General features: G+C 40.3%; 1 protein-coding gene across 7 annotated transcripts in view; it reads left to right on the top strand.

Annotated features, from left to right (window-relative positions):
- The window catches only part of LOC132873113 (calcium/calmodulin-dependent protein kinase type II subunit beta), a 121,246-nt gene that overhangs the window by 81,544 nt on the left and 26,051 nt on the right, over window positions 1-13,651 (top strand). For 4 of the 7 annotated variants that reach the window (XM_060908366.1, XM_060908364.1, XM_060908362.1 and 1 more), the window contains 2 exons: window positions 4,562-4,599; window positions 12,598-12,630. In XM_060908366.1, coding sequence (XP_060764349.1) covers window positions 4,562-4,599; window positions 12,598-12,630 — 71 coding nt within the window. The remainder of the gene's footprint in view (window positions 1-4,561; window positions 4,600-12,597; window positions 12,631-13,651) is intronic. The other 3 variants (XM_060908367.1, XM_060908365.1, XM_060908363.1) reach the window with 1 other exon arrangement.

The following is a 13,651-nucleotide window of genomic DNA, read 5'->3' as shown; positions in this document are numbered from 1 at the left end:
TTTAGGGGGGAAAATCCACCTTAAGTTTCCACTCTCATAGTTGATCTCTCAGACCTGTCACCATTTGCCCTCAAAGGGTCCTTGTCACTTGATGAGTAATTGTGAACTGAATCCAGAAAGTAATAAGAGGACTTTATCTTTCAGTGACAACTCATTCTCATTATCTCTAGCCGCTTTATCCTTCTACAGGGTCGCAGGCAAGCTGGAGCCTATCCCAGCTGACTAGGGGCAAAAGGCGGGGTACACCCTGGACAAGTCGCCAGGTCATCACAGGGCTGACACATAGACACAGACAACCATTCACACTCACATTCACACCTACGCTCAATTTAGAGTCACCAGTTAACCTAACCTGCATGTCTTTGGACTGTGGGGGAAACCGGAGCACCCGGAGGAAACTCACGCAGACACGGGGAGAACATGCAAACTCCACACAGAAAGGCCCTCGCCGGCCCCGGGGCTCGAACCCAGGACCTTCTTGCTGTGAGGCGACAGCGCTAACCACTACACCACCGTGCCGCCCCTCAGTGACAACTGTTGGGAGCAATTTTGTATTATAGAGTCTGGAGCAATAAGTGATTGCATGGAATTTTGCTCTGTGGTCCATGATATAGATAGAACCTTATTTTTGCTGGGTATTGAATTGTCCACTCAGCTTGCCTTTCTCACTCCGTGGAGGTTTTGGGCATTTCCCAAAATGAAACTATTAGATTCTCCAGTAATTTCTATCAGCAGTTCTTACAATTCTTTATAAGTCACTATGCATAAACTTACATGTTTTAAAGGTTTTATTAATATGTTTAACTGAACTGTCAGTATCTCTGGATGGACTTGATGCCCAATAATTTATGCAGTTCATATAATGTGTGTGACTATGGTGGTGGTGGTGGATTGAGCTGTCTCTGAAGGCAGATCTCACCATTGGAAGAGTGACTGGCTACTTATGTGCACCAGTTAATCAGTCTTAGTTAGTCAGTCCTCGTCCATGTACCAGCACGAACGATTGGATTAATGTGAGGCAGGCTTGTGCTTGTCCTGACCCACACTCTCTTCCCGTGCCCTCCCTGTGGAAGCAGGTACGGGGACCATAACATGCATCCTGGCAGGTCAAGGTGCAGCCTACTGGGGTCTGCTCTTGCAGGTCAAAGTGACCACAGCTGTCTGCAGATGCTGTGCAGTACCGCTGCCCCAAAAGCACGAGTGCTGTCTTCACCAGAACGCCGTTTGCCAGCAACATTTCAGGGTGACCTGTGACAGCTTTCATGGCTACCGAAACAGCCCATGAGACATGACCAGACTCACACCATACTTCACCTGTTGCGGCAGGCCCCTACTTTGTCCTGTTTCCATCTCTCATGATGTGGACAGGGGGTTGGACTTATGAGAGACTAGTGTGTGAATATAGGAATATATGAAATGTATGCCAAGAGATCTGTTAAGGTCTCTTTCAGGATCCCAACCTGGGAGATGCAAAACAGTGCCTTGGCCATGTTCTTTGGAAGTTGTGCACAGAGGCACTGCATTGGGGTACTGAATTACATAATCCACGGGGACTGAAATGAGGCAGAAACCTCATGATGACCAGTCCACTGCCCCAGTGAGACCATGGGGTGGTAATGTACTGCAGAGTGAAGCATATTCCAGAAGTGTGTTTACCTCTAGGGCTGTGCATACTGCATAGTGCTTTACCGGTCAAGACCCACCCAACTAGTTGATTAAACCCTGGCAAGCCTTTGCCTAAAATTGCTGGCTGGTTAATGTGAGGACAAACTGTCACCATCATTTTATGATTTTTCTCTTTATATTTGATTGACATTGGAATTAGGAGGTAGGTTCCATCCATCCATTATCTGTAGCCGCTTATCCTGTCCTACAGGGTTGCAGGCAAACTGGAGCCTATCCCAGCTGACTATGGGCGAGATGCGGGGTACACCCTGGACAAGTTGCCAGGTTGGAGGTAGGTTCACGTCACTAAATACATCTAAGCTTGCCTTGCATTGGCTCAGGCCACAATGTATACAGGTTTGCACACAGCCCAAATCACTAAAACCCAATGAGTATGAACTGGTTGTCAGTATGCCCCTCTGAAAGGAGGATGCTTGCAAGGGTATGGGCACATGGAGAAGGTTAGGGGGATTGTAGGGGGTAAACATAAGGCTTTTGGTAATTTAAGACACCTTGTCTATTTTTCTCTGCCTATCCTCTGAGCAATGCGGTACTGTTCCCTGGCCTATGACTCTTTGCACCAAGGAGTATTTCAGTTGGCTTTTGGATGGCCACCAGTTGCCTATCGGCAGAGTCTGCATGAAAAGACCTCATTCATTCTTTGGCCTGCCACATGCTCTTAGATATGTCTGAGTACACTTCAGTGTCTTCCTGTTGTGCCATCCTGGCTAGGCAGAGGAAGAGTCTGGATGGAGTAACAGGAAGAAAAGAAGTATTGAAAAAGCTCCTCAGGATGGCAATATCTGCATCCTGTATTTCGGTGATCTTTGTGATCACTGCTTGATATTGTCATTGCAAGCCAAGGAGAGCCCAGAGTTGTTGCTTCTGTCTCAGGGCTTAAGAGGTTTGTAGGATTCTTTGGACTTATCGGATGATTTTCCTTCCTCTTCACTATGCTATGTTTTAAATGAATGGAGAGCTCTTTGTTCTTCCTTATCTAGTAGCATTTAGCTCTGCATACCAACTCGCTGTCAGCTACATTTGAAACCTAAACACTCGTCATTCTCAGTATTAATGGCATTAGCTCTAAATTAACAAGAAACACAGTTAGATATTTATTGGTGATAAAAGGTTTCTGACTTTTTCATCTATTCACAATTTTAAATCATTTTGAAAAGCAAATAATGGCAACAGAAACACGCTGAATATGAAATAATGCATGCAAAATATTAGTTAACTAGCATATCCAGCTATTCATGATGATGGCATCAGTTAACTCTAATAACTGTAAATAAATTTTTTTGAATTCATTCATTGAAAATGAAAAATTTATGTTTATAATTTAGTTGGAATTTTTGCTGTGTGTTATCTATTCTGGACCCATGTTTAAAGTTTAATCTTGGCAGTATTGAAAATGATGAGAAAAAAAATCTTAATTGTGGGTGTTTCTGTGATAAACAATCAGCTGGAAGGCTTACTGGGGATCATTTTTAATTGTGTTTAGATTTTAATGTTTTAAGTGTGTTCAGGTTTCAAATGTAGTTGACTGTAAGGCTTTACTGGGAATCACTGGCTACCTGTCGCAGTGGTCAAATTTAAGACGTTGGTGCTTGCGTACCAGGCAGTCAAGAGGTTGGGTCCAGCATACCTTCAGAGACTGATCCGACCCTACACGCCAGCCTACAGTCTGCCGCTACTGGTCACCTGGCCCCTCCTCCTCTCTGTTCCTGCCCAGCCCGCTCAAGACTGCTGTCTGTCCTGGCTCCCTGTTGGTGGAATGACCTTCCCATCAAGGTCAGAACTGCCGACTCCCTGAACACCTTCAAGCACAGACTGAAGACCCACCTCTTCAGACTGCACCTCTCCCCTGCTTCATTGTCTGCTGTGTAATCGCGTAGCGGTCTTGACCAACCCAGACTATGTACAGTACTGTTGAGCCTGGTCGTGATGACTTGGGGTTTTATTTTTCTCTTTTTAGTTGTACTTTGTCAACTCATATTTATGGTTGGCTTGTTTCCTTGGCTGTTTGCTGATTGTTGTTACTTCAACAGAATATTACACTAGGTGTTATTCTGTCACTTGTTCAGTTAGCACTAGAACTTTCTTGTCTAGAAGTTCAGCGCTTCTTATACCTAACTTTTGCTCTTGTTGTATGTTGTCTGCTAAATGCCTGTAATGTAATGCAATATAATTTTACCCTACATCTATGTGCAAATATGTGATGGCGGTAACTTATAGAAAAGACCCTTTAAAAGTTGAGGAACATAAGGGTATGTCTGTGGGACATACTTGCTACACTGTTGTCTTTCTAGGCCTCTAATATGTATATCTACAGTATAATTTACACTCACCTGAGATCCGATCACAGTATGAAGCAGGCTACTGATCTGATCCTATTCTCATCGCAGCCCAGTTTGCCAATTAGCATGCATTTTTCTAATCCTGATAACGTATCCAGATACAAATTTTAATGCCAGGTATAAATGGAGCCTATGTGATCCTCCTACTCCCTGCTTTTACACTGTGTGTGTGTGTGAATGAGTGATTGAGTGAATGGGTGTATGTATGTACCTGCATGTGCACGATGCACGTCCCGCATTGTGCATGCCCCTGGTTCAAGGAGGCAATACTCCCTTTCTGCTCATAATGTACCTGTTATATAGGGATTTTTGCCTTCGGTATGTTGTAACTTTATCACTCCTATATACTTATGCCCTTGATTTGCTCCGCTTGCCCCACATAGCATTTTAAAAGCCGGTTAATCCTCTCGGAGGAAAGACATTGCCCGGCATTTTGGTCGTGAAAGCATTAGATACATGCTGTGACTCTGGTTATGGTGACTGCGATTCTGTTTTCTGCATACCCATGTTTTCCTTCCCTCTCTCTCCATCTGCAGCAGCCAAGAGCCTGCTCAACAAGAAGGCTGATGTCAAGGTAAGGTCGATTTGACTACTGCTACTACTCTACACATCTCTTTCTCTTTTTCTTTCTTTAGCAGCAAGCCTTTTTCAGTGTAATGGGCTAGTGTCCCTTCCTTTCGCTAAAGACACTCGGTCGCTGTACGGGAGGGGGTTGGACAGTTTTGAGTTAGTGCTTATGTTTTTGTCTTTTTTTTTTTTTTTGCTTGTTTGTTTTTTTGTTTTGTCTCACGACTCTGTGTGTGTCTGTCTGCGTCTGATTAGAGTGAAGAATGCTTGGGATAGATTGGGTGCCACTTGTCAGGTTGATGAGGTCTCAGACAGTTTATGAGTCAATTTGACCTTGTTTTTGACCTCATTTCAATTCTCATTCAAATGCTTTTGGGTGTCAGAAAAGCGCGTGGTTCTTCAGTCTACATAACTAGTATGTACTCAAGAATATTAGAAGAATTTCAGACTTTTTAATTTACTCCGCTCGTATGAGTTTGGAAATGAATTTTTAAAAAAAAATATATAAATATGTTAGCACATTGCAGCAGTCAGATTTTACTAATTAGAGATACGAAGAGATATAAGATCTATTTGTAACTTTATAAAGATACAAGGAGCGTACCTGAAGACTTTTTTTTTCTTTTTTCCAGAGAACCAGTGTGCAAAACTAGCGAGTAGTGATAAACAAATCATTTTGATTGAAATGACGTATTTTAAGTTTGGGGTGCATTTAGATGAATCATATATATATATATATATATATATATATATATATATATATATATATATATATATATATATATATATATGAGTGATTCCGTGATTCCATGCTTATGGGTACTGAAATGGGGACATGAACTTATTTTTAAAAATTCACCTAAAACCATTTCTTTTTTTTTTACCATCAGGTCACAAAACATGTAATCTTTAATGAATGATATGTTAAAAGATAACTTTAATTTTCTGAGATGTAATAAAAACATATTTATATGCCAAAGTCAGAACGTAACAGAAGTGTTGTGGACATATATATTCTCAATTTTAACAATGTAGAATTACTTTTTGAAACATAGGAAGGTGATGTTTTAGCAAATATAATTAATAAACATGTGTAGTAGAATAAACATACACATTCTTTCAATAAGATTAGCATGGTATATAGCTAGATTGTAATTAATTTGTAACAGACGCGAGATGGACAATCGTAACAGAAGTAATGTAACAGACATCATTTTGGAACTCATAGGCTTGACTTTGGCATATAAATATGTTTTTATTACATCTCAGAAAATTAAAGTTATCTTTTAACATATCATTCATTAAAGATTACATGTTTTGTGACCTGATGGTAAAAAAAGAAATGGTTTTAGGTAAATAAGTTCATGTCCCCATTTCAGTACCCATAAGCGTGGAATCACTCATATATATATATATATATATATATATATATATATATATATATATATATATATATATATATATATATATAAAAACTCAGTTAGTTTATCAGTCAGACTTATTTGTGAGGGCAGGAGGCAAATATTTTCTACACACTTAATACTATAGTAAAGGTGCCAGTAATGTCATTCTTTGGTCTTGTGCCACAGAAAAAACAACAACAATGTCCTCTGTAAATGTTCCCATTACGTGGAAGGATTTAATTTATTATGGTCACAAATCATTGACCAAACATATTCTTTAGGCAACTGGTTCTTCTGTGGAATTATCCGAAGGAACTTTATTTTCAAGGTGATCCATTCATCTTTGTGTCTAATATTTTAAAATGGCTAGTGTTTAGTTTTTTGGGGGATTTTTTAGGAATAAAATATGAGCAGATGTGGACACAGTATGCTGCACTGTGCAAGGCTTCATTTGGTGTGATAGCACATAATCCCCCTTGAAGTGATTCGAGGCTTTCACATCAGCCTGTGCTACAGAATTAGAAATGAACCTCTTCTCTGCTCTCTCTGAGTGATTGGATGGAGAATAATCTGTAAAATAATCCTCTCCAGTCGTGCATTCCTCACTCGGAGCATTATTCATACCTTACATAATCTAGCAGCATGCCGCTGATGAAATGCACATAGGGAGGAAAATTGTGCAGTTAATTATTTTGGCCCTCCTGCCCCCTCTCATGGCTTATTTCTGTAACATGCAGCTCCAAATAGTTGGAGCTCAATGTTCTGAGCTCAGATGCCACCGAGAGCTCACATTTTTATACCTTGCTTCACATGTCGGGTTTGCTTTGCCCATTCTCCCTCTCTGTCTTTACCTTTCTCTCTTTTTAATCTCTACTTCCCTACCCATCTACAGCTCTCTCTCTCTCTCTCTCTCTCTCTCTCTCTCTCTCTCTCTGTTACGCCTTTGGCTGCCTGATTGTAGCCGTATCTCATTCAGCAGAGCTTTCCGCCTACAGACCCACCGTGCTGTCTCGCCCTGCATTCTCATTTTTCTTTTTTCCTGCTTGCACTATCTAACTCTCCATCCACCATGAGCATAGGCGCTTTAAATAAGGGGTACAAGAGGCAGAGCAACAGGACGGCATCTTCATACTTCATAAACCACTGGCAGCACATTATTCCGTACACGACCTCTTCAGGAAATCATTCAGGTGGTGTTAGTTTACTGTAGAAAATGGTCAGATGAATATAAAAACAATATAAAGCTTTGTCAGTCCAGTAATAAAGGTAGCATCAAACAATCCATTTTTTTTTTCACCAAATAGACAAAATAAATTATATCTGTGGTGTCCATGTTCTCCTCATGCCCCTGTGGGCGTTGTTTTGGGTTTTTTTGTGTTCCAGTAAAAAATGATATTCCTTTTAAAATGTAACATACAGTACCTGGAGACATCCAACACAACACTGTTTTAACAAATGAACAAACAAAACAGCCTTCTAGAATTCCCTTTGTGCTTTTGTGCACCGTGCTACTCAACTAGAAATTGTGCTTTTTTTTCATTTATGTTTACAGAATAGCCGACACACTTTTCTAGAGTCGCAATCAATAACATATCCATATACAGTATGAGGGCTTCCTGGAGCAGCGAAAAAGCATTCACCATGTTGTCAGGAGATCGCAAGGTCGAATCCTGATGATACCAAACCAAAGCCATCTGTGGGTATGAGGGATGGCATGCTCTCTCACCCCTGTCAATCACAGTGACACTAGCCAATCACAGGTGTCTGTGAGGTCATGTATGTGGAAGAGGGTAAATAGCACTTTCCTCTGAGTGTGTTACGTTGCTCTGTGACACCACGAAAAAACAGCGAGGGACTAATGGCTTGTATTTTGTGTTGTGTAATCAGTTCAATATACAGGGACGACCTGAAGTATACATGCAGAAATGAAATGGTTTAAAGGTCCTGACTGCAAAGTCATCTGAAATTTTCAAAAAAAATTTTATTGTGCATGGCATTTTCCTATGTCTCGCAAGAACAATATCTTGCAGACGAGATGTGATCATTTTGATGTGCTGAAGGTTGCTTTTCTCCATTTTGGGACCGTTTTCCTACCTCTTGAGGTAAACAGTATGACCCTACGGAAACAGCCGAACTCAAAGAGCTTTAACTAATTAGCATAACTAAGGAACTGCATCAAACCAAGATGGCGATGCCCGGAAAACATCGTGACTCTGCATCGATCTCGGAGAGTTTTGAGTCGCAGGGATGTAATTTGTGGTTAACATTCGCGAATAGATCCGTGAAACAAAAGACGAATATATATTTTCTCTGTTACTGCTTTTGTGTTATCGTTTCTTTCTTTGTAAGATCAAAATATTAGGGGTATAACTCCATGCTCACTACTGTGGAGTCGAGACCATTCATTCTTAGGCTAAGATAGCCAAGCGCTAGCTAGAATGGTTTAGTTATCTGTTCAGAAAAATGACATCATCTAAGCTTGCTCTGTCTTGCAGTTGCACTCACTAAGCAGGCTTTTCCGCTGGCTTTTAGCTGGCAGGAGAGCCGAGTCCGCCATGTTTGCCCACGCCGACTTGTTTTGTTTAAAAGTAGGTCAAACACGCCCCACGGTGGACATGTGATATTGTTGCTCATTTGCTTTGGCAATCTCCGGAATCGTAAAATGCGTGACGCATTTTATCTCGGCAAAATATTTACGCATAGGATACACGGTGTGTGCAGCAGCGAAACATCTCGAAACTCCAACAGCAATCGAAATAGAACATTTTGCCCAGAATTCAACTTTGCAGTCAGCACTTTTAAGCAATATTTAAATCTTTATAATTATATTCATGCCTATTTATTCAATGTATACTTGATGTTTAAACGGCCATGCTTATTTATATCATAAAATGAAACTTCAAATGTTGGAGACCAAATATTTACTTGAGAAGCCCCTACAAACTGGTCTATGAGTCATGAAGGACCTGGAGATTTTTTCAGAGGAACTCCCTGTTAGCTTTCTTTAGCCTTCCCTCGTCCACTTCACCTCCCTCATCTCCTATCGTTACACCTTCATGCTGTAATCATTCCATGTTCTTGCTCCATCTCAGTCCATCGCTCACCTTATGAGATTTAAGTGCGTGCGCTGCTGTGTAATGATAGGCAGCAAAGGGTGCGGCCACCACGGTGTGAAATGCAGCTCCTGCTCCAGGAATAGCTGGTGGTCTGAACCCTGGGAGCTGAGAGACAGAAATAGACACCTCTACTGCGCCTCACTCATTGCTTAGTAACTGGCTCACCACACTTCTTCATCCTGACATTTTGGGATTTTTTTGCTCCCCCCCTCTTGCTCTTTTACTTTGTGCTGCTGCTACTACATTCCTAGTATATGGCTTTGCCTTTTTCATTGATTGCTTAATAATTATTAACATTATAATTGTTGCACCACACATTGACGCAAAAGGCTGAATTTCTGTCAGTCAAGAGAAGATCAGCTTCATACCTCATACATGACTTAGCCACAAGGAAACATTATTCCGTAGTCAGGATGTTGTCCTGAAATCATGACTAGAACATGGAGAAAATGAAACCAAAACAAAAAACAATAACCCGTACTAATATTCAAACAAACATACAGAATTAGAAAATACTTGAGTAATTGTACAATACATAAGTATTATTTTGGTGTATTTATATTTGAGTATTGTTGAAATTGAAGACTTGTACTTGTACTGAATTACATCTCCAAGAAAAATACTTCTTTTTCTCATTCCACACAATGTAGTTAGCACTATAGCTATCCATGCGCCTCTAAATAATGATAAACCACCATACTGGAGTGTTGAACATGAGGATATGTGCCTCTAGCCCTACCTCAGTAAACTGTTCTGGAATAAGCATACATGTCAACCTTTGGTCAATCAAACCAGTATAACCAACCTCCAAAATCCGTATTTCCCTTATAAAATCCGTATAAGATGCAAATTAAAATAATTTACCTAAAATTTGAATGATAATTAACAATGATATATCCAAGTTACTTTTTATTCAATATTAATAACAATAAACCTTCAGAATGAATACAAAGCTCCAATGTTCGACAAAAACACAAAGTGTCACTCTAATGTTCTGAATTGTACTCCATGACAGCTTTTTTTAGCAGTCTGCACCAATACCTCACTAGGCTGCATGTCACAGCAAGTGTCTGTGTTGATCTTGCCGGAGTGCCCATTCAGAATCTTTTAAATACGCGTTTCAAACAAAATGTTACTTCTGGGTTGGCGGGATTCTCGCAATGCGGTGTGCGCATGATCAAAAGTGGAACGAAGTCTCGCTACCACAAGATAACGTGCGATTTCATAAGACTCTTTACTGGCTGTTTGTGCTTTCTGTGGTGTACAGTACGTTTGTAAATGTTATGCGCTCTTTTATCATCATGGGAATTGATTATAGCTCTAAATAAATATTGAAGTTTTTTTAAAGAATCCGTATAACTTTATTTGTACGCCTGTATACTACGTTTATTGAATCAAATCCGTATAAAATACGGACATTCCGTATAGGTTGACATGTATGAATAAGCAAAGACTCATACAAAATGAGGAGTTTTGTTTATCTCTATAGAAGGCATGAACGTAATCTAATTTTAAAAAAACTAACAAAAAAACAAACGTTTTCCTGATTTCCCAACGTTTACTGGTTATATTTAACCAACTTAGCCTGATTTCTTTACTAATTTCAGATTAAACTAGCATCAGTTCTAGGAGCTAACATAACTGGGCTAGATCGCAAGTCAAATTCTAGCTAATGATAAATATTAACTATTTACAGGATGTTTTACTTCTGATGAATAGATTAGGAAACTTCGTAACATTGGTGATGCATATAACAAGCAAGCTTAAGTAGATTGAATGATGTTTTCAGTCAAAATAGCAGTTGCTTTAAAAGAAAAATTGCCAAACGGTTGCTTTTCACAAGGAAACATGAATAATTCAATTTCGTAATCTAAAAGTATTTCGTTTTTACATTTTTGATACGTAAATTGAAAAGTAGCAACTTTTTTACTTAGTGGCTGGATATCTTCCACTTTGAATTAAGGTCTTAACACATTCACACAAGTATAATTTCTTAGTACTTTTTCCATCCCTGCAAATAGATCACGTTTCCTAAACAATACATAATCAATGATCCGGTGTATGAAATTTTTAAAGCAGTCAGAAATTCAATTCACTCTAATTAAGAGTGAATTCAAGACAGTATTGTGCTAATTGCGAAATTAGCTTTAGGTGCTAGTGTTTGAAAGGCCACAGATCATTACTAATGCCTCGAAATAATAAACACTATAGTATTCAGTATTTTCCTCGAGAAAAAGTGTTTTAGGTGTGTAGATGTTGAGGAGAGTGCTGGCAGGGGCAGATATATGATAATATGTGTAATATGAAAAACAACAGCTTGTACTATGTGCATGCTATAACCTACGTAAGCTATGCATGATGCTAGCTGGCAAAGTAACCAAGCTTGGTGTCATATTAGCATACAAAATACTCCGTGGGGGGGAAAGGTCACATCAGTGATGTATAAGGAAAATAACCATACAGTATACGCTGATCAGCTATAACATTATGACCACTGACAGGTGAAATGAAGAATACTGATTATCTCATTACGGTGGCACCTGTCAAGGGGTGGGCTATATTAGGCAGCAAGAGAACAGTTAGTTCTTGAAGTTGATGTGTTGGAAGCAGTTAAAATGGGCAAATTTAAGGATCTGAGTGACTTTGATAAGGGCTAAATTGTGATGGCTAGATGATTGGGTCTGAGCGTCTCCAAAATGGCACATCTTGTAGGGAGTTCCTGGTATGCAGCTACCAAAAGTGGTCCAAGGACGGACAACCGGTGAACTGGTGACAGGGTCATGAGTGTCGAAGGCTCATTGATTTGCACGGGGCACGAAGGTCCAATCCCACAGAAGAGCTACAAACTGCTGAAAAAGTTAATGCTTGCTAAAATTGGACCATATGGGCTAGCCTTCGTGCCCCATGCAAATCAAAGAGCCTTCGATCCCCATGACTCTGTTGCTGGTTCACCGGTTATCCTTCCTTGGACCACTTTTGGTAGGTACTAATCACTGCATACCGGGAACACCCCACAAGATGTGCCATTTTGGAGATGCTCAGACCCAGTCATCTAGCCATCACAATTTGGACCTTATCAAAGTCACTCAGATCCTTACGCTTGCCCGTTTTTCCTGCTTTCAACACATCAACTTCAAGAACTGACTGTTCTCTTGCTGCTTAATATAGCCCACCTCTTGATGGGGTGTCACTGTAATGAGATAATCAATGTTCTTCACTTCACCTGTCAGTGGTAATAATGTTATGGCTGATATCGCTTGCATTGCCACTAATACATTGCTTTTCTGTTAAAAAAAAAATCTAGCTGCTTATTGTTTTTCCCTGTGTTCTTCATCCTTTTATTGTCCACCAATATTTGTCCAAGTCATGTCCATGAAGTCCATCCACAGTGTTCATGTTCACACTCACTGTCCCGTTCTCTCCCTCCACCGTGTTCATCCTGCCATCCGTTGTCCTGCCATTACCCCTTCAAAAAAACGGCACCAGAAACGGAAATCCAGCTCCACCGTTCAGTACATGGTGAGGATCTTATTTAATCTGTTTATCATTTGTCACTTTTCATCTCTTCATTCAACAACTGGTTTATTCAGTCATTGTTTTCTATCCTTTGAGAGATAGAGAACCTTGTTTGTTTGTTTGTTTGGGTTTTTTTAAGTCCTGTTAATTTTCATCTCATCTCATTATCTCTAGCCGCTTTATCCTGTTCTACAGGGTCGCAGGCAAGCTGGAGCCTATCCCAGCTGACTACGGGCGAAAGGCAGGGTACACCCGGACAAGTCACCAGGTCATCACAGGGCTGACACATAGACACAGACAACCATTCACACTCACATTCACACCTACGGTCAATTTAGAGTCACCAGTTAACCTAACCTGCATGTCTTTGGACTGTGGGGGAAACCGGAGCACCCGGAGGAAACCCACGCGGACACGGGGAGAACATGCAAACTCCGCATAGAAAGGCCCTCGCCGGCCACGGGGCTCAAACCCGGACCTTCTTGCTGTGAGGCGACAGCGCCAACCACTACACCACCATGCCACCCCCTGTTAATTTTTTGGTTAATAATCCTATCGAAACATTAGTCGGTGATGGACTTGAATATATTGTTTTGATTGCTGTTAATAGCTGAGTTTGGCGAAAATGGCATTTTAGAAATACCATCACTACTACAATTTAAATTCATAGGCAATTAGCACAACTGTTTTGGTTTTTTTTCCTCAGCCAGTTCTACTGAAGCAGCGGCTAATCATTCCCAGTAATAAGGTTAAAGAATGTGGTAAGCTGAGTATATACAGGATGAGAACGCTACCACAAAATCAAGGCTTAATCTGGATTGAAATGGAACTTCTCATTCAGTAGCTTATTAGTTTGTTAGCTGTATCTGTCATAGCTAGCTAGCCTCATAAACTTTCACGCCGTCACACAATTTAATCTCTAAGGATAGTAAATGAAACTGTTGTAGTGTTAGTGGTATAACTCTGCACCCAGCTGAGCAATAAGTCGACATTGTGTCCCAAATATACTTTTTGCACATCAACA

The sequence above is a fragment of the Neoarius graeffei genome, chromosome 25 (genome assembly GCF_027579695.1).
Source record: "Neoarius graeffei isolate fNeoGra1 chromosome 25, fNeoGra1.pri, whole genome shotgun sequence".
Classification (NCBI taxonomy): Eukaryota; Metazoa; Chordata; class Actinopteri; order Siluriformes; family Ariidae; genus Neoarius; species Neoarius graeffei.
The sequence above is the reverse complement of the archived record's forward strand: the minus strand, read 5'-3'. Positions and strand labels throughout refer to the sequence as shown.